The 27,623-nt window shown below is 45.8% G+C and overlaps 1 protein-coding gene and 1 long non-coding RNA gene across 2 annotated transcripts in view; one reads left to right on the forward strand and one right to left on the reverse strand.

The window, feature by feature from the left end:
- Nucleotides 1-261: 261 nt before the first annotated feature.
- The window catches only part of NT5C2 (5'-nucleotidase, cytosolic II), an 89,006-nt gene continuing 61,644 nt past the window's right edge, over nucleotides 262-27,623 (forward strand). The window contains exons 1-2 of the mRNA XM_075935560.1: nucleotides 262-384; nucleotides 26,845-26,965. Of these exons, the coding sequence (XP_075791675.1) occupies nucleotides 26,865-26,965 (101 nt within the window). The 5' untranslated portion in view covers nucleotides 262-384; nucleotides 26,845-26,864. The remainder of the gene's footprint in view (nucleotides 385-26,844; nucleotides 26,966-27,623) is intronic.
- Nucleotides 15,119-16,642, reverse strand: LOC142830461 (uncharacterized). Its single transcript, XR_012905732.1, has 3 exons — nucleotides 16,277-16,642; nucleotides 15,815-15,889; nucleotides 15,119-15,396 (listed from the first exon to the last, which is right to left on the reverse strand). It is a non-coding gene; the product is annotated as an uncharacterized LOC142830461 (long non-coding RNA).

A 27,623-nucleotide genomic window follows, 5' to 3' on the forward strand; every position in this document is an offset into this window, starting at 1 on the left:
CAGCAACACCAGACTAATATGCTGCATCTCTATCACAAATATACTGTTACAGATACATAGTCAAACACAGACGCATACAGAGATGCACAAAAGCGCACACACATTCACAGGCCCGCAAACAGACGCACAGAATCTCAGACATTCACATCCATGAACGCTCTCCCTGGTCCCTGGCAGGGTGTGTGTGCGGCTGCGCCGGAGGATTGTACATTCGCCCCGGTCCCTGACAAGATCCCGTGTGCGGCTGCGCTGGGGCGAGTGTGTTGCCTGCAGCCCCAGTCTCCCATCTATTGACTTATCGGGGCGGGGCGTATCGCGCGCCTGCGCAGTGTGGCCCAAGCGCTGCAGCTTCGCTGGTTTATTTCTGCAGAGAGCGCGCGGCGGGTGAGTGCGGCTGCGGGACCCGGGAGCCTGGAACCCGCCAGAGACCCCCTGGCCGGACCCCTCCCCCCGCGCCGGAACCCCCCTCCCCCCGCGCCGCTCCTTACGCGCGGGAACCCCCCCCCGCGGCGCCCTCTCAGGCGGGGAGCGCCCGCGGGCAGGACGCCCCCCCCCGCCGCTCTCTCCCCTCAGGCGCGGGCAGGACCCCCCCCCGCCGCTCTCTCCCCTCAGGCGCGGGCAGGACCCCCCCCCCGCCGCTCTCTCCCCCCCAGGCGCGGGCAGGACCCCCCCCCGCCGCTCTCTCCCCTCAGGCGCGGGCAGGACCCCCCCCGCCGCTCTCTCCCCCCCAGGCGCGGGCAGGACCCCCCCCCGCCGCTCTCTCCCCTCAGGCGCGGGCAGGACCCCCCCCCCGCCGCTCTCTCCCCTCAGGCGCGGGCAGGACGCCCCCCCCCCGCCGCTCTCTCCCCCCCAGGCGCGGGCAGGACCCCCCCCCCGCCGCTCTCTCCCCTCAGGCGCGGGCAGGACCCCCCCCGCCGCTCTCTCCCCCCCAGGCGCGGGCAGGACCCCCCCCCGCCGCTCTCTCCCCTCAGGCGCGGGCAGGACCCCCCCCCCGCCGCTCTCTCCCCCCCAGGCGCGGGCAGGACCCCCCCCCGCCGCTCTCTCCCCCCCAGGCGCGGGCAGGACCCCCCCCCGCCGCTCTCTCCCCTCAGGCGCGGGCAGGACCCCCCCCGCCGCTCTCTCCCCCCCAGGCGCGGGCAGGACCCCCCCCCGCCGCTCTCTCCCCTCAGGCGCGGGCAGGACCCCCCCCCCGCCGCTCTCTCCCCCCCAGGCGCGGGCAGGACCCCCCCCCGCCGCTCTCTCCCCCCCAGGCGCGGGCAGGACCCCCCCCCCCGCCGCTCTCTCCCCCCCAGGCGCGGGCAGGACCCCCCCCCGCCGCTCTCTCCCCCCCAGGCGCGGGCAGGACCCCCCCCCCCGCCGCTCTCTCCCCCCCAGGCGCGGGCAGGACCCCCCCCCCTCGCCGCTCTCTCCCCTCAGGCGCGGGCAGGACCCCCCCCGCCGCTCTCTCCCCTCAGGCGCGGGCAGGACCCCCCCCAGGCGCGGGCAGGACACCCCCCCCGCCGCTCTCTCCCCTCAGGCGCGGGCAGGACCCCCCCCCCGGCCGCTCTCTCCCCCCCAGGCGCGGGCAGGACCCCCCCCCGGCCGCTCTCTCCCCCCCAGGCGCGGGCAGGACCCCCCCCCCGGCCGCTCTCTCCCCCCCCAGGCGCGGGCAGGACCCCCCCCCGGCCGCTCTCTCCCCCCAGGCGCGGGCAGGACCCCCCCCGGCACCCTGTCAGGCGGGGAGCGAACGAGGCAGGACCCGCCATCCCATCCCTCCCCTGGCCGTTCTCAGGGTGCCCCATTGTGTGTTCCCGGGTGACCCGGCTCCCCTGCACGGCGCTTACTGAGAGGAGCCCTCCCCAGCCCGGACGAGCTGCCCCCTTCGCCAGGCACTGACTGGTGCTAGAGCGAGCCCCGCTCCCAGGCTCGCCCTGGCTTCTGGAGGGATAGCGCCCCCCGGGCTGGGAGTGGGCAGCCCTGGGCTGGGTGGACTCCCTGTCACTCCTTGTCTCTCATGGATGTTGAGCTGATTGCCCCTGCAAACCAAACCGTGGCTGGTCAATTCATCCGGGCTTCCTCCTGAGGCTGGAGACTGCAGTGGGGGGCGGTGCCCAGTACAGAGGAAAGCAATTGGCCTGGCAGGATGGGTCGTGTTCTCAGGGTGGCCTTGCATCAGGAATCGGTCCAGTGTCACTCAGTTTATTTGCAGGGATTTGGTCTTCGTGAATGGGTCCATGTGCTTGAACTGATAAACAGGGTGAGAGGCCAATACAAATCCAGTATGCTCTCATTTTGCCTAAGTGATTTTTAATGTCTCTAATACTGGCAATGTGTTTGTTACAAAATGTACACTAGGGAAACAACCAGTAGTCCTGTAACACCTTAGACACTAACAAATACACTCTCTGTCTCATGAGCTTTTATGGGCAAAACCCTCAGATGAGGGAGACAGTTCTGCATTAGCTACAGATATACTGAGAGACTTAATAGGTCTCTTCCATCTCTCTTTTATCTGGTTCAGGCTGCCATAAAAATGTGGAAATTATGAAATCCTGCAGAGTTGTTAACATTTAACTAGTCCTAACATTGCCAAACTGTGGATGCTGCAGGATGGTACTTGAGCTGTTCATTATGAGGTTCGTGTTCATGATAACTAGGTAAAAATGGCTCCATCTACCTCAAACCCATGTGAATTGAAAATGTCTTGTCATTAATTAAAATGTTTTTCTGCTTCTTACACCTGTTGGCCTGAGAGGGGGAGCTGTGTTTTATTCTGGTTTATGAATTTATCATGCTTCTCTTACTAGAATTGTTAACTAAGGGCCTGATCTTTCAAATACTTTGGCATATTACTCACATAGATAATGTTAAATGTGTGTAAGTGTCTGCTGGGAGAGGGCTTATGATCTGATTTTCAGGATCTATGTTATTTGTGATATTGTAAGCCCAAAAGAGAATGTAGCTTGCTTTTTTTTTGTTACACTTCCATATTGAGTTTGCTAATGGTAGCAGTTAGAAAAAAATATGTTTTCAACTTGTACACTGAGTACTTTTGCTCTGGAAATCTTTGAGAAACAATCCTAGTAAGTCATGTTCTTGACCAGAATTGCACTTTTAAAATACTCCTTTGTTGTTAGTTCAGAGGTCAAAAGGTCAGTTGGGAACTTAACAACAAATAGTCTAGTAGCACTAGTCATTTGGAGAAGTGGATTGTGCCCATGAAAGCTCATGATACCATCCCTACATATTTTGTTAGTCTAAGGTGCTTTAAGACTATTTATTGTTTTTTAAGTTTTTCCTGTTACAGACTGAGTTACCCCTTTGAAGCTTAAAATAATAGTTGAAGTTGTCCAGGTATAGATGTAGTTGCGTGTTATATTACAATTCTTAGCTGAGGTTTGAAGAAAGTGTGCCAATATACTTGCTTTTCTAGCATTACTGTTATAAGGTGTTTGCTGAAAAATCAATTGGGTTGAGGAAGAAGGTGCCATTTTTACATAATCCTGGCACAAGCAAGCCCTGTGCTTGCTTTAAGTTAGGAGAAGAGGAAACTGCATACCAAGTTTGGTGGCCCTAGGTCTTACCAGTTAGGAGAAGTTCTTGAACAAATGGACTTGCAGACAGATGCACAAATCTCTAATATATATAAAAAGATGAGAAGAAACAAAAGTGAAAATAAATCTACTTTCTTGTGTGTGCTGAGAGAAATGAAATTTATGTGGGAGGGGACAATCTCAAACAAAGAAAATGTGATTATTAAATATTATTTTTAATCTGATTAATTTGCAGTAGAAACTGTTGTCTGGGGAAGAGATTGCTCAGGGATTGGTTATAGCAGTGGTTTGCAATCTTTCCAGACTACTCTTCCTCTTTTGGGAGTCCTATTTTTGTTTTGTGTATCCCCAACTTTCACCTTACTTAAAAACGAGTTGCTTACAAAACCAGACATAAAAATATGAAAGTGTCACAGCATACTATTACTAAAAAATCCTGGCTTTCTAATATTTACCATATAGTTTTAAAATAAATTAATTGGTATATAAATATTGTGCCTCTATTTCAATGTGTAGAATATAGAGCTGTAGAAACTAGTCCTTGTATGAAATTTTAGTTTGAATGACTTGGCTAGTGATTTTTATGTATCCTATTGTAATACTAGGCAAATAACTAGATGAGTTGATGTACTCCCATGTACCTTAAGAGTTATGTGTATTCCTGATAGAGAAGCATTGAGTTAAAGATTAGGCTTGCAGTGCTCACAGGTCAGTTTGAAGATTCAAGCTCAGCTTAAGTTTTGAGATTCACAGGAGTAACAGTTAAGCTGCTCCAGAATAATGTATAAGCAAGGCTGACAGTTAGCTCTATATAGGTAGAATCATATTTATCTTGTGCAATGGGAGCTAAACTTCCTAATCAGTTCTGCAGACTTGGAATCATGGAGTGCTGTGGGACTTGGTTGAACTGACACAGCAGAGCCTACTGCTACTTGGCCATTGGTTAAAACTCAACAGAGCTATTTAATGACCCAAAGCTGTTATCATCTGGTGGTAGTTTGGCCTTCTGGGAGGTGAATGAATGGTTTTAATCCAATTCTTCATGGAGAGTTCCACATAGTAACTCCTGTTTGACTATGTGAGAGAGAACAAGGATTGAACAGGCTTTGGGACTGATCTCCAGTCACACTTCTCTTTGTCTTCACTGTTAGATCTGACACATCAGTAAGTCAGCATGGGGGAGTTTCCACTTTTGCTTGTCCTGTGTTTGCTCTTCCCCCAGTTTGTGGTGCTGTGACTAATCATCATAAAGCTCACTTTAAAATTATCATCTTTTAAGAAGGCCAAAGTATTAGTTTTTGATAATTGGCTTCTCTCTGTCTAGGCATAACTTGTTCTTTGGTTATCTTCATATTATGCATTTTCATATAAATGTTCCTCCTTGTAAAAGTCCCATTCTGTGCTACTGAAGAAAATGTTATTATGTATAGTGGCTAAGAGCCAAATATTAGTTTGTATTGTTTTAGTATTATGGATGGCATATGTGTGCATCTTACCAGCTATTGCATTCATCGGATTGATTTCTAAAATGTTAGGCTATGTCCTGCCAATAGAGAGCACTCAACACAAGTGTATTTTTCTTCACCGCAAAGTGCAGAATGTACTGTACATAAAACTGATGCAATATCTGGAAAATAGTTCAATGTTATTCAAGGTGGCTGCCATGAACAATTTATTATCTAATTATAGCTAAATTAGGGTAACCACTTAGCCCCAAATGCCTCACTTTTAGACTGTACGTTGAAGGAACAAACTGCTGCGGTCAAAAACATTTTAACAGATTTGAGGACGTCACAAAATTGAAGCACAGTAAGGGCTAAGTTAGGGACTGTACATATATGGGCAATGATATCTTTCCTCAGATGATAGGTGTGGCAAGACAGGCGCGTAAGTGATTTTGCCCATTTGAGAAGCACAATAATCCCTTGTATATAGACAGTTTTATGACTTATCGTATTATGTAGTATACAGTACTTTATAATACAGTTAATAGTAGATTTGCAGTGTGTTGTCCAGAGTACAGACGCCCCCTCCCCCCCCAGCAGACCAGGGAGACGCGGAGCAGCTTTTCTCGCCACGAAGGACGCGGGCGGCGGGACCACAGCGTGTCTGGGTGGTTCTGCTGCCCGAGTCCTCCGCGGCGAGAAAAGCCCCGTTCGTATGTAGAGATCCGACATAAGTTTGATCCACGTAAGTCGGGGACTGCCTGTATTAATTCCCTGATGGCCATTGCACCCATTTATTTAAGTACAGTACTGAATATCTGTGTCTAGGCAAAACCTTCCACTGCTATATTCCATTTTTAAAACGTGGTACAGATTGGCAGTGACTAACAATTCATGCTAGTTAGTAGTCTTAGTCCAATTTCTTTTAGTTGGGTACATCTGTCCCAAAACTCATTGTCACAATTGCTAATATGTAGCTCCCTTCTTTGCAGTCTTGGTAGAGACTAGGGATGTGATCATGTAAACATGTAAATGGTCCTTAATGGTTACACGCAGTCCCCCGTTGTGCTACTGCCTCTATATCAGAGGGAGCAGTATAGGAGGGGGTCAGGTGGGAAACTGTATAAATGTGTAACTGCTGAAATTATTAGTGATTATATGTTTACCTGAATATATGCATTTTAACATCTCTAGCAGAGACCAAGGACTACATAGGCTATGTAGACTATACAGGCAGTCCCCGGTTTACATACAAGATAGGGACTGTAGGTTTGTTCTTAAGTTGAATCTGTATGTAAGTCGGAACTGGCGTCCAGATTCAGCTGCTGCTGAAACTAATCAGTTTCAACAGCGGCTGAATCTGGATGCCAGTTCTGACTTGCATACAGATTCAACTTAAGAACCCCAGGCATCCCCAAGTCAGCTGCTCCTGAAACTGATCAGCGGCTGATTCCAGGAAGCCCGGGGCAGGGGCTTCCTGTAGTCAGCCACTGGTCAGTTTCAGCAGCGGCTGACTTGGGGACGCCTGGGGCAGAGCAGCTGGGGTGCTGCTGGGTTGGTCCAGTAGCACCGCCGCTCCTCGGTGCTACTGGACCAACCCAGCAGCACCCCAGCTGCTCTGCCCCAGGCGTCCCCAAGTCAGCCGCTGCTGAAACTGACCAGCAGTGGCTGAATCAGGACACCTGGGGCAGAGCAGCTGGGGTGCTGCGGGGTTGGTCCAGTAGCACCCAGAGCAGCGCTACAGGATCAACCGTCAGCGCCCCAGCTGCTGTACCACAGGCATCCGGAGCAAAGCCGTGGAGCACGGGGGCAGTGGGACAGCCCAGACGCGCCGTGGCTGTCCTGCTGCCCTCGGGCTCCGCGGCTTTGCTCTGCTTTGCTCCCCCTCTCCCTGGTCTGCAGACCAGGGGGACGGGGAGCAAAGCAGAGCAAAGCTGTGGAGCATGCGGGCAGCGGACAGCCCAGACGCATCTGGGCTGTCCGCTGCCCACGTGTTCCGCCGCTTTGCTCCCCGTCCCCCTGGTCTGCAGACCAGGGGGACGGGGAGCAAAGCAGAGCAAAGCCGCAGAGCACGCAGGCAGCGGACAGCCCAGACGCGTCTGGGCTGTCTGCTGCCCGTGTGTTCCGCCGCTTTGCTTCCTCTCCCTGGTCTGCTGGAGACCAGGGAGAGGGCCCTGTTCGTAACTGCGGATCCGACATAAGTCGGATCCGCCTAACTCGGGGACTGCCTGTAATTACAACTCTCCTATATTTGTTTATATGCTGTTGCTGATCCATGAGCCAAGCACCTATTAATTTTAATGGCCTGTGTGTGCATCCTACCAGCTAGATCAAACTTAACATGGTAAAGATATGAATAAACAAAGGTGAAGGAAGAGTTTATGGGGGAGTGAGGGTTACAGTTGTGAAATATTAGGTGTAATATTGCTATTTGCACAACTTCTTTGGATTTTTAAATTAAACACATGAATGTTTGAGCATAGCATTTTTAATTTGAGGTGGGAGTCAGAGGTAGAAGGCAAAGATACAAGCTTTGAAGAGCCCTGAAGATATTCTTTCCATAACCAGAATGAAGCACTCAATAGGGTCTGGTGTGTGGAGGCTTGTACTAATACTGCCTGTAATGTAGCCATTCTGAGACTAAAACAGAGGACTTCAGGCTCCGAAACTGCCTACCTGTTCCTTTCCAGTACAAATTCATTTGAAAAAAAAGAAGGGATGGTGGTGCTCTGTTCTGCCCAGCTGTATCCCGAAGCCATTTCACAGTCCAGTTCTAATTTAGTTATCTAACCACAGGAATAATATTTACAGCTCCCAGTTATTCTTAGAATTTTTCCAAACAAAGAACTTATTATACTGAGTGTATACTTAATAAGCAGATTGTAGTTTAACTCTTCTGGCATAGTTCGCCAGTGGAAAGGGAAAAAGAGAGCTGCAGCTTTCCTTGGGAACTCCTACAGAATGCTGTAAATTAGTCTCATGTTTGCAAAAAGAACAGGCTCTTGAATTAGCTGGCTTTGGCCCAGGTGTTTGTACCTCTCATCTGTGTAATGTGTGGAACACTCTATACATATAAAAAGCATTCCTAGAGCGTTTAATGAAATGAAGTAGAGTTGAACACTAAAGTGAAGGCACACTATGAAACAGTGCTATCCATAGCAGTCACATTGAGGTAACTGATCCATCCAGCTTCATTAATTAGTAACAAAGCAACTCAGTTTTTGGTCAGTTTTTTTTTTAAAATATTAAGAGTTGGAGGTAACAGAAGGAGATGAACTCTACTGATAGGATAATAATCCCTAACCCAGTTGAGTCTAGCTCTGGGTGGTGTGTTCTGGGTTGATTCAGTTTGGGAACCACCCTCAGAAGTTCCCAATGAATAACCCTGAGGTAGGGGGAAGAGCAGGTAATGTGACTACCCAGCCCATTGCTGCTTGGAAAAAAAACAGGTCAGAAAATGAATTAATGGTATTCTCTTTATCTAGAGAAACATCATGCAGTAATTGCAGTTAAACACAGAGATGAATGTCACATTTTTGTCCTCATCTTGCTGCTTGTTCAACTGTGGCTTTCTTATCACAGGGTTATCAGATTGGACTGAACAGTTAATGATGTATTCCAAAAACTGTAGCATAAAAAAGTAAATTTACAGGCTGGTAAGCCTAACTTCAGCACCAGACAGGTCAGTTCAGACTCTAGTAATGAACAGAATTATCAGAAATATGGATTGCACTATGTTGAGGAAGACTCAATGCAGCTTCTGTAAAGGGAAATCATGCCTCTCCAGTGGTGATCCAGTGTACTTGATATTCAGGGCTGAGATCAGACTTTGTTGGGGCTGAGGTGGCCCAACTCAGGTGGAAGGGGCAGGGGTGCGGGCTAGCCTTCTCCTGCCAGCCTTTCAGAAACCCTGGGTATGTGCCATGTAGGGCTCTGGTGGCAATATAAAAGGGCCAGGACTCTGGCTGCTGGACTTTTTGCAGACAGTCAAAGCTGTGACAAATATCTGAAGGAGAATGGTCTTGTGATTCAAATGCAAGACCAGGAGCAAGGATATCTGAATTGTGTCCTGGCTAGAAGCATTGAGTTATGTTCTGACCTCACATTTATCACTTTATATCTTTCTACCTTAATTTCCACATATGTAGAATGGAGATGTTAATACATGCCTACTTGACAAGACTGTTGGAAGCCTTAATTAATGAAAGATACTTGGTTAGGCATTGCTAAAGAATGCTAACTATTATTATCAAGCAAATAATGTTAGTTTTTAACTATGCATCATAGTAGTATCAAAATCTCCTAGATTAATAATAAACCCTTTGATTTGATTGATATCTTTGATGCTGTGAAGAATTAATTATCTCCACAAAGGTAGCATACAAGAAACACAACTAGTATTTACAAAAAATATGCCAGACTGTTGTTATAATAACTAAGTAGAGATATTATTAATACTCTATGCTTATAGAATCTCAAAACACATCATGGATATTAGTCAAGTTTCATAGCACTTTTTTGTTGCAGGGATTAATTACAAAAACAATTGTGTGTGTGTATGTTGGTACATATGTGTAGACTTTTGCCTTGCTTAGCACAAGCTGGCAAATCACCTCTAATTTCCTGCTTTTTTCCAGGTGCAACTCCTTGACAGACATTTTAAAGACTGTATACACATGGTTGCAAGGCTGGCTCTCTGTTTATGGGGCTTTATTCATAATAAGTCATGTAGGGTAACCAACCATCATATTTTCTCCTCTTCTGTGACCAGAGCCTCTATTATTAATGGCTTAGCGAGTGTTACATAAGAATAGCCATACTGGGTCAGACCAAAGGTCCATCTAGCTCAGTATCCTGTCTGCTGACAGAGGCCAATACTAGATGCTCCAGAAGGAGGGATCCCAACAGGTAATCCTCATATGATCCCTCCCCTGTTACTCATTTCCTGACAAACAGAGGCTAGGGACACCATTCCTACCCATTCTGGCAAATAGGCATTGATGGACCTAATCTCCATCAATCTGTCTAGCTCTTTTTTGAACCCTGTTAAAGCCTTCACCACATCCTGTGACAAGGAGTTCCACAGGTTGACTGTGTGCTGAGTGAAGAAAAACATCCTTTTGTTTGTTTAAAACCTGTTGCCTATTAATAAAATGAGAATTAATTTTGAAGCTTTTTAAAAAAATATCAGTGTGCCCAATGAAGCTATAAAAGTCTCCCTTTAGGTAGAGGTTCTAGAAAACCATACAGTTTTCCCATGAAGATTCTATATATAGAATTTTAACAGGTTTCTATTAATTTTAAGCCTGTCTGGGTATGTCTACACTTGCGCCCTCTTTCGATAGAGGGATGCAAACAAAGACACCTGAAACTGCAAAGAAACACTATAGCTGGGTGGTCAGCAATGTTCCCTGTAATTTTTTCATTCATGTGCAGAAAGAATTTTGTTATGTACACCAATATTGAGGCAATGTGCAGATGTGTGCTGCCAACAGAAACAAAAAACTAGATATATATTTTTTAAAAGTTACCATAGGGGTAATTACGCCAGAACAGGTTAGACATTTTAAAACTCACTACTCAAAGAATTACATTTAAGCATAAACAAGAAATAAAATTATGAAATGCATAGGCCAGACAAAAATCTAAAATATCATCATTTGAGTAAAATTACAGAAAATACAAGTGTATTGCAGGAGGAACCAAGAAGTAACAGCAGCAAAAAGTAACAACAGTGCATGTGCATATGCGCCTGCTGGGAGTGTATGAGAGACTATCCACTGTGTCTCTAAGCAGAATGGCATCCAGCAGTCAGAACGCTCATTTAGATCACAGCAGCCAACCAGCAGCTATCTAACTCTGTCCTTTCAGTCCTTCCCCCCCACGCTGTGGGAATGGGGTACTTTAGGGTATCCCTGCCTCTTTCCCTCCTTGCACCTGACATCAGAGACCTTCCCCACCCTCTGCACAGTAATCAGGAGGATCCCAGGAATACCTGGCTCTGGGACTTCAAGGCAGAAGGCAGGAGCATGTGATAGCAAAGCAGTTGGGGGTGGGAGGGGCACCTAAACACAAGCTGCTGGATGTGCATGGCTTCACTAATCGAGTATGTGGCATTTGCTTGACTCTTGCTGTTGCCATATGGCTGCACTTAGAGGAAACACTGGTGGTCAGATCTATGAAACATGGGGTCCTAAGGGATCTCTGCCATTATAGACTTATTTTATCATGATGACCTTTACATCATTGCTGGTGGATTTTCTGAAGCATCCCAGTTCTTTGGCCTCACATCAATCTCAAGAAGACAAAGTTCTTGTTCCAGTCAGTATCTCAGTCCTAATGCCAGCCATATTAATCCAAGGCACACAGCTGAAAAATGTGGATCAGTTCAGGTATTTAGGGCAGCACCATCCTCCACTGACAGTTCTCTTGATAAGGAAATTTCCTTCAGAATTAGTAAAGCCAGTCAGGCCCTTGGCTGACTCCAAACAAAAATCCTTAACCAATACGACATTGTTTCTCCTTCAAATTGAAGATCTACCATGAAGTGATTCTAACATCTCTCCTGTATGGATCTGAGGCATGAACTCTTTATAGCTACTGTTGGCTGTGGATCTCCATTCCTGCCAATGGGAGCTGCGGGAAGTGGTGTCCTTGTCTGTGCTACTTCCTGATGTTCCCATTGGCCAGGAACAGCGATCTGTGGCCAATGGGAGCGAGGATCACCAGTACCTGAGGAGTTGCAGGTAAATATAGCAGCGGCAGCCTGCCAGGGGCTAAACATAGTGAACTGTTGCTGTTTTATTGCCCTCCCCTAACCTATACTATAACTTTGACCATGTGGACCCTCTTTTTCTATCCATCCACTAGTTCCTCCTTGTTAAGTAAAATTAACAGGTATGCATCAATGACCATAGCACCTTTCTATATTGTATAGAGGACATTTGGCCAGAAATTAAATCATTGTCTATGCTAGGCCCCATAAACTCCTCTTTCCTTCTACTACCACACCTATCCAGAAATAACTGGCTAGAGACCATGGCCTGTAAACCAAGCTATAACAAATACGTGCATGAACCAGAAATGCTTGACCAGATGTACTGAAAACACGCTGCTTCCACCTCCATGGAGTGTTGGCAAAAACATCCCAGTTGATCTCAGCCATTGCAGTGGTACAATGCAGAGAGGGGCCCTGTGACAGATATAACTCAAATCACATAGGTCTTTATAGGCCAGAATCAGGATCTTAACACCAAGAAATAGATGGGAAGCCAGTGCAATTAATAGGGCAAAGGCGTAGTGTTATTAATCCAATTGTGTCTTTTAGTATAACTCACAAAATACAGGGCATATTTTCAGTTCAATTCATGTACTTCTGCAGTTAGTGGTATCAAGAGTTCAGCAGCAAATTCCTGCTTGTTAAAATTGTTTAGCCATTATACTGCACCTTTCATACTCAGAGCCATCTGTGATTATTAACTAATTGCTATGAGTTGAGACCAGGCAAACTGTATCTTGTAAAAATAATTACTATTCCAGGAAGAGGATCCTGCTTAATGTTAGGGATGTAAAATCCCATTTGATTAGTTAACCAGTTAAATGTTACGTTTAACTATTAACTGATTAAAGGAGGGCAGGCAAGGCTGAAGCATTGAAAAATAGTGGTTCCTGCTGTAAGGAACTAACAGTTTAGAGATATGTAACCCTTCTGCGGGGTAGGCCTGGCAGTAACCAGGGCTGGGTTCAATATCTTGGGGTCCATCTCACATAGACCCGGCTCGAGCCCCCACCCAGTAATCTGGGAAATTCACGCACCCCTGGGCGCCTCTGAGAGGCAATGCTTCCTCACTCGCAAGCACTGAGTCTGAGTGTAGGAAAGAAACATTTAATGAAAGAGAGAGAGAGAAGTCATACAGCATTAACTTGGGGAAAACATCACAAACAGTGTTCATAACCCAAACATGAGCCAAGCCCCCCCAGCCAAGAATCGCACGAAGTCCAAAGAGTCCGACACCCCAAGGCTACGTCTAGACTGGCATGATTTTCTGGAAAGTTTTCCGTTAAAAGCATTTTTGGAAAAGAGCGTCTAGATTGACACGGAAGCTTTGTGCCAATCTAGATGCGCTTTTGCACAAAAAAGCCCCAATCGCCATTTTAGCCATTGGGGCTTTTTTGCGCAAAACAGTACTGTGTTGTCTACACTTGCTTTTGCCCGAACGGGAGCAGCATAGTATTTCCGCAAGAACACTGACAATCTTACATGAATCAGAGGGGTAGCCGTGTTAGTCTGAATCTGCAAAAGTGACGAGGAGTCCTGTGGCACCTATATAGACTAACTGAAGTGTAGGAGCATAAGCTTTCCTGTGCAAAGACCCACTTCGTCAGATGCAAGTACATGCATCTGACGAAGTGGGTCTTTGCCCACGAAAGCTTATGCTCCTACACTTGAGTTAGTCTATAAAGTGCCACAATCTTACATGAGATCGTCAGTGTTCTTGTGGAAATTCAAGCGGCCAGTGTAGACAGCTGGCAAGTTTTTCCACAAAAGCAGCTGATTTTGCAGAAAAACTGGCCAGTTTAGACACAGCCCAAAAGTCTCTGTCCCTGGTCTGTGCTGTCCAGAGTCCCAAAATTCACCCGCAGGGTTTTACCTCCCAACCTGGGTAGAAATGGGGGTGGGGGAATAGATAGGAGGCACCTTTATCAAAACTCCACCACACTCCACCAGCTGTCTTGTCCCACACCACTGGATGCTCCCCATGGTGCCTGCCACCACTCCTCATCTGCTGCCACCACTGGGCGCCACACCTCGCCTGCTGCCGCTGGTGGCTATGCCTCACCTGCCGCCACTCTACTGGCTGAAATTGGTCTGGCTCTCAGCCAAAGTAGTGATTTCAACTCTTTAGGCACAAGCTGGACTGGCAAAATAAATCCAGCTTTCACTTGAGTAGCAAAAGAAAAGACTCCTCAGGGAGTCTGCTTTAGGTCTGTCCTTAAAACAAAGGGGGAAAGATGCAGGCTGGGCCAGTCTTATAGCTCACACCTGGCAGATGTAAAGCAGGCTGATTCAAGCCCTTTAACCCTTCCCCCAGCTCAGTTCACTCAACTCTGGAAGGGGGGAGGCTTGTTCTTCCGAGACCTCTTTCCATGATGGCGGTGTCTCTCCTGCAAGCATTGGTGGCATGTTTTACAGTTCCCACATTTAGGGGTAGCATGATTAGTGACCCCCACAACAGTCCCAAATTATATACAGTTCTCCACATTCCATTCCAACAGTGACCCTCCATCAGCCCTGGCTGAATGGGATTTACATAGCCACACCTCGGATTCTCTCCTGAGCTGTATTTACATATCAACAGTTAATAGTTAATTACCTTGCAGAGCTAAACAATTGTAGTGGGCACACCCACCCCTCCTTTTAGCTGGCTGATAGCAAGCAGCAGTTCACCCCCGCTTACAGATAGATAGAAATTGGGAAAAAGGGAATTAGTGCAGAGGACCTGGATTCAGGTGCTGCTTCTGTAGCTGACTTACTTTATGACCTCAGTTAACTTCAGTGACATGCAGTTCACCTCTCTGTGCCCCAGAGCTCCATGAAATGGGGATAATAATACCAATTACCTCAGAAGGCTGTTATGAGCATTAAGGTTTGTAAAGGGCTTTGGGAATCTTGAGATGCCAGGTGCTAAAGAGAATCCAGGTAAGGTGGTATGATTCTGTCCATTCTGTAAATGCCTAACAATAGTATTGACAGTTATATTATGGGTATCAAAACTTGAACACATGAGTCCAGAACAGACAAAAAATGCTCGGGAAACTTGTATGTTAAAATACAGAGGTTCAGTGCTACTTTTGTTTTCCGTTGTGTATATACTCTTTGGCTGCGTCTAGATTGGCATGATTTTCTGGAAATGCTTTTAACGGAAAAGTTTTCCGTTAAAAGCATTTTTGGAACAGAGCGTCTAGATTGGCACGGATGCTTTTCCATTTTTGCGATCGGGGCTTTTTTGCAGAAAACAAATCTGAGCTGTCTAAACTGGCCCTTTTGCGCAAAAGCTTTGTGCAAAAGGGACTTTTGCCTGATCAGGAGCAGAATAGTATTACCGCAAGAAGCACTGATTTCTTACAGTAGGAAGTCAGTGCTTTTGCGGAAATTCAAGCGGCCAGTATAGAAAGCTGGCAAGTTTTTCTGGAAAAGCGGCTGATTTTCCGGAAAAACTGGCCAGTCTAGACACAGCCTTTGAGAATTTACTAGGAAAGTGGGATTGTCACTACTGTTATTTATTTATACTTTTTTGGCATGCAACTCCATGAACTGACTTGGTCAAAATATTAAAAACAAAATCAGCTGAACCAAGATTAGTATACCACCGTCAAATATATATTTATTATCCTGGGATGCAGAAATTTCAAATCATCTGCTGAAAAATGAAGGAAAGAAAAATAGCTAGTTAAAGTCCTCACACTGGTATACAATTCTGTATTTGCCAATATTTGCAAAACTTTTCTATGGATATGTTCTAATTGAAGCATGGTCTAACAAAGGAGGAAATCAGTTTATTTCAAAATTTGTGTTTAAAATCCCATGTTCTGTAGAGAGTCTTGTGTGTCATGTACTAGCCTGGATCATAGCCAAACTTTTAAAATACCTCTCAGAAATAAGCTCTGTATCAGAAACAGGCATTTAATTATGACTGCATTAGGAGGAGCCACAATTGTAATAAATCATAGGAAGATATTTCTAAAACATCTTATCTATGCAAAGGTTTCTATTTTTTGTGGAGCTATTTACAGATGATTAATCTCAAAAATAGATTTGTAATTTAAGAAGGATACATCATATTTCAATTGCTCCGAGTTGAAAGTCTTGACTGGCCAGCTGCCCACTCAGTTAGATGTTTATCCCAGCAACTTAAAAATGTATGGAGTAGCTTAGCAAATCTTATTTTTAGTCACTATTCTTGGCATCAATTTAAAGAAGAGCTTGCGTTCAGAAAAGAAGTAAAAAACCCCAACCAAACCCTAGTGCTAGATCTCTTCACTCTTACTCACGCATGTAATCTGAATCCCACAATTTTGATTTATCAGAGTAGATCCAATGAGATAAGTGGGGCTACGTGTACGAGTAAGGCTTTCAGGATTAGGTCCACAGTTTTGCAGTCCTTGTGCCCTTTGTGTGTTCCTAATATTTTATCTCAAAGCAGATACATTGCTGCATTGGTAGGATTTTTTTGTCATTCAGTATTACATAAAGTTAAATTAATGAAAATTATACTACTTTATGTCCCCAAATCTCACCTTTTCAAATTCCAATCTACACAGAATGATGCTGGCTGCTTTCTCACACATTACAAAACCAGACACATCTCCCAGGACCTCAAACAACTTCATTCGCCCTTCCTTCATGTAAGAATGTGATTAGAGGTGAACCATTAAAATAGCCCCCACAGTCTGAGAAACAAATGGGTTCACTGTGTTCCGGAATTCTTTTCGAAACAATACAGTCCAACTGGCCTTTGTGTTGCTCTCATGCTCAGATGCACCTTTCCACTGTATCATCATTTTTGTTTAATGTGGCACAAAAATGATGTGCAGCAGATGAAACGACAAGATGAAACTAATTGTAATGGAAATAGTCTTCTGACTTCTGGGCATGTAATTTCCCATGTGTGTGCTGTGGTGGAGATATAAGAACGATTATACTGGGTCAGACAAAAGGTCCATCCAGCCCAGGATCTTGTCTTCTGACACTGGCCTATGCCAGATGCCCCAGAGAGAGTGAACAGAACAGGGAGTCTTCAAGCAGTCCTTCTCCTGTCACTCATTCCCAGCCTCTGACAGAGACTAGGGACACCATTCCTACCTATGCTGGCTAATGGCCATTGATGGACCTAACCTCCAGGAATTTATCTAGTTCTTTCTTGAACTCTGTTAAAGTCCTGGCCTTCACAACCTCCTCTGGCAAGGTGTTCTTTGGGCCAGCCATGCACTGTGTGAAGAAAAACTTCCTTTTGTTTGTTTTAAACCTGTTACTCATTAATTTTATTTGATGAGCCCTAGTTCTTATGTTATGGAAACAAGTAAATAACTTTTCCTTATTCACTTTTTCCACACCAGTCATGATTTTATAGACCTCTATCTATCCTCCCCTAGTCTTCTCTTTTTTAAACTGAAAAGTCCAAATCTTTTTAATCTCTCTGCATATGGGACCTGTCCCAAACCCCTAATTATTTTTGTTGCCTTTTTCTGAACCTTTTCCAATGCCAATATATCTTTTTTGAGATGAGGTGACCACATCTATATAAAGTATTCAAGATGTAGGCATACTGTGGTTTTATGTAGAGGCAATAAGATGTTCTCTGTCTTATTCTCTAGCCCCTTTTTAAAGATTCCTAACATTTTGTTTGCTTTTTTCTGCCACTGCACACAGAGTAGATGTTTTCAGAGAACTATCTACAATGACTCCAAGATCTCCCTTGAATAGTTATAGCTAAATTATTCCCCATTATATTGTATGTATAGTTGGGGTTATTTTTTCCAATGTGCATTATTTTACATTTATCAACATTAAATTTCATTTGCGATTTTGTTGCCCAACGACTTAGTTTTTGTAGGTCTTTTTGAAGCTCTCCACAGTCTGCTTTGGTCATACTATCTTGAGCAGTTTAGTATCATCTGCAGATTTTGCCACCTCACTGTTTACCCCTTTCTCCAGATCATTTATAAATAAGCTGAATAGGATTGGTCCCAGTATGGACCCTTGGGGGACATCACTAGTTACGTCTCTCCACTCGGAAAACTTACCATTTATTCCTACCCTTCGTATCCTGTCTTTTAACCAGTTATCAGTCCATGAGAGGACCTTCCCTCTTATCCCATGACGGCTTATTTTACTTAAGAGACTTTGGTGAGGGACCTTGTCAAAGGCTTTCTGGAAATATAAATACGCTATACAGGCAGTCTCTGAGTTACGCGGATCCGACTTGCGTTGGATCTGCAGTTATGAACGGGGCTTTTCTGACCAGCAGACCAGGGAGATGGGAAGCAAAGCCTCGGAGCACGCCAGCAGTGGGACAGCCGTGACGCGCCTGGACTGTCCCGCTGCCCGCGTGCTCTGCGGCTTTGCTCCGCGTCTCCCAGGTCAGCAGACCAGGGAGACGGAGCAAAGCCGTGGAGGACTTGGGCGGTCCCGCCACCCCCGTCTCCTTGGTCTGCTGGGGGGGGTGTAGCTAGTGCCCCCCCCCCCAGCAGACCAGGCTTTTCTTGCCTACCCCTGGGGTAGAGCAGCTGGGGGCTGCCGGGTTGGTCCCGCAGCGCCGCTCAGGACCAACCCAGCAGCACCCCAGCTGCTCTGCCCCAGGCGTCCTGATTCAGCCGCTGCTGGTCAGTTTCAGCAGCGGCTGAATCAGGATGCCTGGGGCAGAGTAGCTGGGGTGCTGCTGGGTTGCTCCAGTAGCGCTGAGGAGCCGCGCTACTGGAGCAACCCAGCAGCACCCCAGCTGCTCTGCCCCAGGCGTCCCCAAGTCAACCGCTGCTGAAACTGACCAGCGGCTGACTACAGGAAGCCCGAGGCAGAGTTGCTCTGCCCCAGGCTTCCTGGAATCAGCCGCTGATTAGTTTCAGCAGCAGCTGACTTGGGGACGCCTGGGTTTCTTAAGTTGAATCTGTATGTAAGTCAGAACTGGCGTCCAGATTCAGCCGCGGTTGAAACTGATCAGTTTCAGCAGTGGCTGACGCCAATTCCGACTTACATACAGATTCAACTTAAGAACAAACCTACAGTCCCTATCTTGTACTACACCCGGGGACTGCCTGTATATACTGGTTTCCCCTTGTCCACATGTTTGTTTACCCCCTCAAAGAAATCTACTAGAGTATAAACTCAACAAACAACAAATAGTCTGGTAGCACTTTAAAGACTAAGAAAACATATAGATGAGCTTTGTGGCCACAGCCCACTTATTCAGATGACCGGTGTGTTGGATGTCCAGAACTAAAATAAATAGGAGGAGAGGGGGAGGAATGAGGGGACGACAAAAAGAGTCAGTGGGTATATAAATATCAAAGGGAAAACCGAGCTGGTGTGTAACAAACAAAACTGAAGACTTCATAGTTAAAAGAAGCAGACAAGGAAGTGTAGATTCTGGTGTTAGTACTCTTCCTCTCTAAATGCTAACTAATGGTCCTTATCTGCTTCCTTCAACTAGAGAGGCTATCAAAATAAAAAACTCAATAATAGTGGGGGATTTCAACTATCCTCATATTGAATGGGTACATGTCACCTCAGGATGGGACGCAGAGATAAAATTTCTTGATACCTTAAATGACTGCTTCTTGGAGCAGCTGGTTCTGGAACCCACAAAGGGAGAGGCAATTCTTGATTTAGTCCTAAGTGGAGCACAGGATCTGGTCCAAAGGGTAAATATAACCGGACCAGTTGGAAATAGTGACCATGAAGTAATAAAACTTAACATTCCTGTGGTGGGAAAAACATGTCAGTAGCCCAGCACTGTGGCTGTGTCTACACTACAAAGGAAAGTCGGAAAAATATATGCAAATTTTGAACAGCAATTTGCATATCTTTTTCCACCTTTCTTCTGAAAGTGGCTTTTCCAATTTGGTCTACACGGGGCCAAATGTTGGGAAAAAACCCTCTTTCGAAACATCCCTTATGCCTTGAAAAACGAGGTTTACAGGGATGCTGAAAAAACAGGTCTGCTTTTCCAAAAAATTTTTCAAAAAAGCAGATGAGTTCCTACGGCGTGGCAGAGCTCTGTAGTTTAGACGTACCCTGTGGCATTTAATTTCAGAAAGGGGAACTACACAAAAATGAGGACATTATTTAAATAGAAATTAAAAGGGGAAAAAGTAAAATTTCTGTTAGCTGCATGGAGACTTTTCAAAGACATCATAATAGAAGCTCAACTTAAACATATACCCCAAATTAAAAAACACAGTAAGAGAACCAAAAAAGTGGCATTGTGGCTTAACAACCAAGTGAAGCAGTGAGAGAGAAAAAGGCATCATTTAAAAAGTAGAAGTTAAACACCAGTGAGGAAAATAGAGAGGAACATAAATTCTATCAAATTTAAGTGTAAAAATATAGTAAGAAAAGCCAAAAAGGAGTTTGAAGAACAGCTAGCCAAAAAATCAAAAAGTAATAGCAAAATTTTATTTAAGTACATCAGAAGCAGGAAGCCTCCTAAACCAGCAGTGGCCCCTGGACTATTGAGATGCCAAAGGAGCACTCAAAGACGATAAGGTTATTGCGGAGAAACTAAATGAATTCTTTGCTTCCGCCTTCATGGCTGAGGATGTTAGGGAGATTCCCAAACCTGAGCCATTCTTTTTAGGTGACAAATCTGAGGAATTGTCCCAGAATTAAGTGTCATTTGAGGAGGTTTTGGAACAAATTAATAACAGTAACAAGTCACCAGGACCAGATGGCATTCACCCAAGAGTTCTGAAAGATATCTGAAAAGGTTGACCAATGTAAATTATCAGAATGGTTGGCACATTGATGGATTCAAACTGCCTTCACTTGGAAAAAGAATGAAATGCTCTCCTTTATGACATTGCTTCCACAGAGCCTCTGTGGCCCTGGGATCTTTTTGAGTAATCATTACCACTTAAACAAAATACAGATCTATGTAGCACTTTAAAGACTAACAAGATGGTTTATTAGATGATGAGCTTTCGTGGGCCAGACCCACTTCCTCAGATCAAATAATGGAAGAAAATAGTCACAACCATATATACCAAAGGATACAATTTAAAAAAAAGTGAACACACATGAAAAGGACAAATCACATTACAGAACAGAAGGGGGATGTGGGGGGGGGGGGGGGGAAGGAGGTGAATGCCAGTGAGTTAATGATATTAGAGGTGGGGAAGGGGAGATGTCTGTGAGTTAATAGAATTAGAGGTGATAATGGGGGAAGCTATCTTTGTACTGGGTAAGATAGCTGGGGTCTTTGTTAAGTCCCGTGCGGAGAGTGTCGAATTTTAGCATGAATGCCAGTTCAGAGGATTCCCGTTCAAGTGCAGATTTGAATGTCTTCTGAAGTAGGATGCAGGTTAGCAGGTCATTCAGACAGTGTCCTTTCTGGTTGAAATGACAAGCAACTGTTTTTTCTTTGTGATCCTGTCTAATGTCTGTTTTGTGGGCATTGATTCTTTGGCGAAGTGTCTGAGACGTTTGTCCAATGTACATAGCAGACGGACACTTTTGGCACATGATAGTGTAAGCGGGGGAATGGTCCCGCTCTTGTGGGGAACTTTCCTGGCTTCTATACACCCCGGTGAAATGAACCAGCGAAAGGATCTGAGTCCCCGCTCCCACTTCCTTTACCCCACGGCTCCCTGATCCTGAGGGCTTCCCCTCCACTCTCCTGAGTAGCAGAGCCCTTGAAACCCCAACAAGGCTGGGCCCAGGTTTCCTGGGGCTTAATCCCTGACCTTGTAGTCACTAGGGGCAGGAGTTAGGGTGTCCCCACTCTGAGGTGCTCTCTTTACACTGCAGGCCTTCTTGGCCCAGTGATCACTTCATAAGGTTCAAAGCAAATACAATTTATTAAACATCAACTGATTAAAGAGAATAGAATAAGAAACAATGAGAATGGTTAAATGAGAACACACAGCCCAGCTCTGTAGCACAGGGACATCAACACAGCAGTCTGCAGAGTGTAAGGACAGTTCACAGTCTCTTCCTTAGAAGCCCTGGAAGTGCTGCAAGGGGCTGCAGGCTAGACACGCTTGCACTGGCAGTGACCACACAGCCTCAGTCTCTAAGTGGCCAGACCCCTCTCCCAGTCCAGAGCCTTTCCCCACACTTTGCAGGTCCCAGTAGCTCACCACATCCAGCTGCAGGCTGTGCTGCTTGGCCAGTTCCAGCTCCTTGTGTTGCTTCTCTGTTCCTTTTGGCTTTCTGAGCACGGCCAGTCTGCTGCTCAACACAGGGTCTGCACTGCTTGGCCTGTCTGTGTCTGGTTCTGTCGCTGCAGGACTTCTTCTTGTACTCCTCTTTCAGCTCTCTGTCTTTGCAGGACCTCTTCTGCACACAGCTTGTTTGTTCAGAGCCAGAGCCAGAACAATCCCCACTTACAACCTGTCAGTCAGGCTGAGCTGGAGTGTTGACTGCTTTCCATTGTCTCTGGGGTCTGTCAGTCTCATGAACCCTTCCCCTTCTGAAGCTGGTAAACCAAAAAACTCCCACAGAGTTTTAGTAAGGGGTAACAGTCCCCTTACAATAGCATAGATTATATTTCTGGAGGCGCAGGAATATGTATTCTTGATCTTATAACTCACTTGGTTAGGCCCAATAATGGTGTCAGCAGAGTGAATATGTGGACAAAGCTGGCAGCGGGGTTTGTTGCAAGGGAAAGTACCAGGGTTGGTATTAGTGTGGTATGTCCTGTGGTTGTTGGTAAGAATCATCTTGAGGTTAGGTGGTTGTCTATAGGAGACTATGGGTCTGTCTCCCAGAGCTTCTTGGAGTTGAGTGTCCTGTTCCAAAGACAGCTTCCCCCATTATCACCTCTAATTCTATTAACTCACAGACATCTCCCCTTCCCCACCTCTAATATCATTAACTCACTGGCATTCACCTCCTTCCCCCCCCCCCCCACATCCCCCTTCTGTTCTGTAATGTGATTTGTCCTTTTCATGTGTGTTCACTTTTTTTTAAATTGTATCCTTTGGTATATATGGTTGTGACTATTTTCTTCCATTATTTGATCTGAGGAAGTGGGTCTGGCCCACGAAAGCTCATCATCTAATAAACCATCTTGTTAGTCTTTAAAGTGCTACATAGACCTGTATTTTGTTTCAGCTACACCAGACTAACACGGCTACATTTCTACCACTATTCTACATTACCACTTAGTGGGCATATTTATTGCCCTTGGAATCTTAACCCATAGATGAAATATAGCTGCTTTAAGATTAATCCAGAAAGACAGAGGTGATGCTGATAGGTTAGGTGTGTGGGAACATATTGAGGAATTGATGGAGTTGTGTGTTCTTTCTGCTGAGGGCATGTCTGCCCTTAGTCTTTGTAGTTTGCAATTTTGGGGTCTTAATTGATCCTTTACTATTTCTACAATCTCAGAGCACCTTCTGAACATCAGCTGACATGGAGTTTGTGATCTTCCTTTCTCTCCACAGATATCTTTGCTTTTTGTCTCCTCTTGCTTGGATTATTGCAGTTATTATTTATTGATTGTATTACCATAGTGCCCAGGAGTCCAAGACGTGCAAAGCATTCAGTACTTGTTATTACTCAGCTTCAACTAGTGCAGTGCCTTGCCTTTTAAGCATACCAGATTGGTAATTCAATGGCCTGTGTCCTGTACCACCAGTTGCCTTTGGGTACAATTTAAGTTGTTGGTAATTATTTATAAAGCCCTAAATGGCCTGCAAATGGGCTATTGCAGAAACACTTTTCCCCTGTGTGCCTTGTTGTGGAAGTTGCAGTTGGCTGGAATGTTCCTGCTGTCTACTCCTCAGGGTTTGACCTTCTGTGTATGTTGCAGGGAATTCTTAGTAGAGAGCTCTCAAATCTGGAATGCCTTTCCTCAGGCAATTGCCTGAATCTAAATTAGCATGGATGGTGGGTGACCCTGTGGCTTGGGGAGGCAAGCCTCACCAGAGCCCATCCTTGCCCCCCTCCTGTGGCCTGCTGGCCTTGCCCAACCTCTCCCTGTATTCCTCTCCTCCTGTAACTGCTGGCCCTTGCCCCCTCCATGTGCCATGGTAGCACCCCCCCACCCCTCACGCCTGGGCACAACAACACCTTCCCCCAATCCCGGAGCTCCAGGGAGCCAGCAGGCAGTACAGCCCCAGTCTGCCCTTGCCCCAGACCTCTGAAAAGCTGGCAGGTGGTGTGGCCTCAGCCCTGGAGCTCCGAAGTGCCAGCGGGTGACATGGCCCTAGCCTGTCCTGGCCCCGGGGCCAGGTGAGGCAGTTAGGGAAGGCAGTGCCTCCCCCTGCCTAGGATACCTGCCACCCATGTGAACTGGTATGTGGGGCAAGATACATTTGTTAAATCTTGCTTTTTAGTAACTGGAAAGTGGTCTCAAGGTGCTGAGTGTGGGGCATATTTTTGTAGCCAAATTGTTTGTCCTTGGTTTGATATTTATATCATTTATTTCATGGCCCTCAAATAAAATCTAGATGCGCACATAGAGACTGTAACAATCAAAACTGTCCTCTTTAATTTTAAATTTATAGATTTGGTGTAAGGATTTGAGCACAGAAGTGGGAACCAAAGCCTAGAATTCTAAACCTAGTTATGATATTCACCCCTGTTTGTGTGACCTTGTGCTAGTCATTTAACTCCTCTGTGCCTCACCTCCCCATCAGTAAAGTGAAGGCAGTAAATACCTACTTTTCAAGAGATTTGAGATGTTAAATACTAATTCATTAATACTGCATACATTACAAATATGCTTCATATGTTACCAGAGTGAAGCTGAAAAATGATGCCAGTTTTTAAATTATTATAAACTTAAACAACAACAAATAGTCTGGTAGCACTTTATAGACGAAGAAAACATGTAGATGGTATTATGAGCTTTCATGTGCATGGTCCACTTCTTCAGATGACCGAAGTTTTAGGAGTTATACATTTTTATAGTCATTTCTTTCTACTCCTGTCACCATTCCCTCTGCTTGTACAGTGTCAATCATTTTTGTGGCTTTGTCTTCACTGCTAAAAAAGTGTATTTGTAGGTAAAGTATGTGAGCTATCCCAAGATAAAAATTCAAGGGAAAACTTCATGGCATGTTCAGTGCTTCCCCCACCTGGAGTTGATCTCTCCTAATTTATTTTGCCTCTCAGTTTTTGTCTTGTATGTGTTTTTATCGTGGGATAGCTCATGCATGGTACTTGCCCTGAGGTAATAAATAAATAAATAAATAAATATGATTTTTTTTTTTTTTAGCAATAAAAACAAGGCCTATGTCTCTAAACACAGTATGAAAACCTCTGGAATTCCATAAAAAACAACAAATAGTCTGGTAGCACTTTAAAGACTAACAAAACATGTAGATGGCATCATGAGCTTACATGGGCACAGCCCACTTCTTCAGATGACCAGTGTGTTGGATGTCCAGGACCAAAATAAATAGGGGAAAAGGGGGGGAGGTGGAAGCAGGGCCGGACTAAGGGGTGGGCGAGCCGGGCAGCTGCCCAAGGTGCCAACCGATGGGGGGTGCCTGATGGCTGCTGTAAGGGGTGCGTGGTGCCCCTTATAGCTGCCATCAGGCGCTGCGCGCCTGGCTCCCACAGCACCGGCCCCCCCATCCCCACGGCGCTGGCCAGCAGTGCCCTTCCTGCTACGGCTGCGGGGCCCTGCATGGCCAGGCGCGGCGGCTGGTCCGGGCCGGGCTGGGCAGCACATGCGCCCTGCGCTCTGGGGGTGGGCCCCGGTCTGCGCACCAGCGGCCGTGTGCCCCGGGAGCAGGCCCATTCAACGTGCGCCCAGGGGCGGCGCTGCGCGCCCAGCCTGTGGCGCCAAAATGGCTCAGGCCGGCCCTGGGTGGAAGAAGGAAAAAATGGGAGATGAGGAGGGGGACAAGAAGAGGCAGTGGGAAAGCCTAGATGGAATGTAATAGGAAAAACAAATAGTTTCTAAGAACCTAAAAGGCTGGATAGTCAAAAGAGGCAGATAAGAGCCATTAACTAGCAAACAACAAATGGTCAGGTAACACTTAAGGACTGACAAAATATGTAGATGGTATCATGAGATTGGTCCTGGACATCCAACACTCTGGTCATGGGAAGAAGTGGGCTGTGCCCATGAAAGCTCAAGATACCATCTGCATGTTTTGTTAGTCTTTAAAGTGCTACCAGACTATTCGTTGTTTTTTAAGTTTATCCTGTACCGACTAACTCAGCTACCCCCTGAAGCTTCTGGAATTCCAGCAACTGGAATAGTCTCACTGCCTCTCTCTGCTTTGTTGACTATGCATCTCATTCAAAATCTCAGCTAAAAACATTTATTTTCTCTCTTTTCTGTATAACTTCACTCTCTATCTACTAATATTTATTATTCTGAAACTACATTTAACTCTTAGAAAACATTTTGGGGTGCAGTTTATATAAAAGATACTATATATAGTAGGGATGTAAAATCCCATTTAATTGGTTAAACAAAGGGAGCGAGCAGCTGGGCCTCTCCAGCCTGCCGCTGGGCTGGAACACCACTCCTCTTCCACAACGCAGGCAGGCGCTGCTCGGGCATCCTGGTCAAAACAGCCCCTGCCTGCAGGATACCCTGACTTGTTGTATATAGAGGCTGCTCTGATTGGGATGCTGGAGCAGTCCCTGCCTCCTCTGGCCAACCAGGACACCTCTCAGGCTGCCCCTTGCAGGGCTGGAGTAGTCCCCTTCCTGCAGCAGATGGGGAACTGCTCCAGCCCCACCAGTTAATCTGAACCGGTAAACCTCGTCTGTTAAGGATGAGGTTTATCAGTTAACTAGTTAAACCTTCACATTTCTAATACATAGTAAAGTTAAATTTAATATTTCAAAGAGACTTGGAACAGATATTGGGCCTGATATTTTTAGTTTGTATTTGGTGATGCTATCTAGAGTAAAAAAAAGTGTTTTTTAGGATTCATGCTGGAACAGCTGTCCACCTGCTGCGGGCAGGAGGCTGCTCCAGCCCCACTGGTTAATCTTAAGTACTTAGACATCTTCAGTCATTTCCTTGACAAGTTTGACCTACAAACACAAGTAGTTACAGCAGGCATCTTGTCATTTTCTTAGTTCTGTAAGATCCTTTTGTAATCAGGAAAGAGTTATACAATCCTCTTGTGAAACATGTTGCAGGTATAGCAAATTTCTCTTTTTTCTCTTCCAGGATTAAGTGACGGTTTAAAAATGACAACTTCATGGAGTGACAGACTCCAGAATGCAGCAGATCTTCCTGCAAATATGGATGGGCATGCTATGAAAAAGTACCGTCGGGAAGCCTATCACCGGTAGGTAATTCATGTAATGAAAACTATGCCGTATTTTATAGGGTTAGGGAAATGAAATGTAAAAGAAATTTCTGATTGCCATCTTGTTTACTGGCAGATACTTGAAAATGACTTATTTCCACCCATTCAGGAGTTATCTACTGGGCACCAATACTACATGTTCTATACAATATATATGACAACATGATACCTGCCTGCAGGAATTGTCAGATTAAATAGTTGAGATGCATGTGGTACACTGTTAGTACTGCAGTGGAAAGGTTAATCACAAGCTAAGTTTTGCAATGGAAACTATCATTCATTTTTTTCCAAGTTGATATTTATCTTTTAGGAAATTGCCAATAGTGCAGATGTTTTTCAAGGGTCAAAAGCAAAGTGGATTAATGCTAAATGTGGCAAGGGCCTTTCTTTCTCTTGCCAGCCTCCTCACTTCTCTCCTTTGGTGAGATGGGTCTTGTGTAAAGCACTCTCTATCTGCCACATTTGGGCAGACAGCCTTCTCCTTATAGAGGTTTAGGCAGCCTCTCCTCCTGAAGCTGCTCACTCCCCTGCCGTCTCTGGCTTAGTAGATGTTTGGCTGTGTGTACCTGTCATTCCTCTCTCCTCCTCCTCCTTTCTACCAATAGAGTAGGGTTTAAAAGGTCTCAGGCAGTACCTG

Source organism: Pelodiscus sinensis, chromosome 8 (genome assembly GCF_049634645.1).
Source record: "Pelodiscus sinensis isolate JC-2024 chromosome 8, ASM4963464v1, whole genome shotgun sequence".
Taxonomy (NCBI): Eukaryota; Metazoa; Chordata; order Testudines; family Trionychidae; genus Pelodiscus; species Pelodiscus sinensis.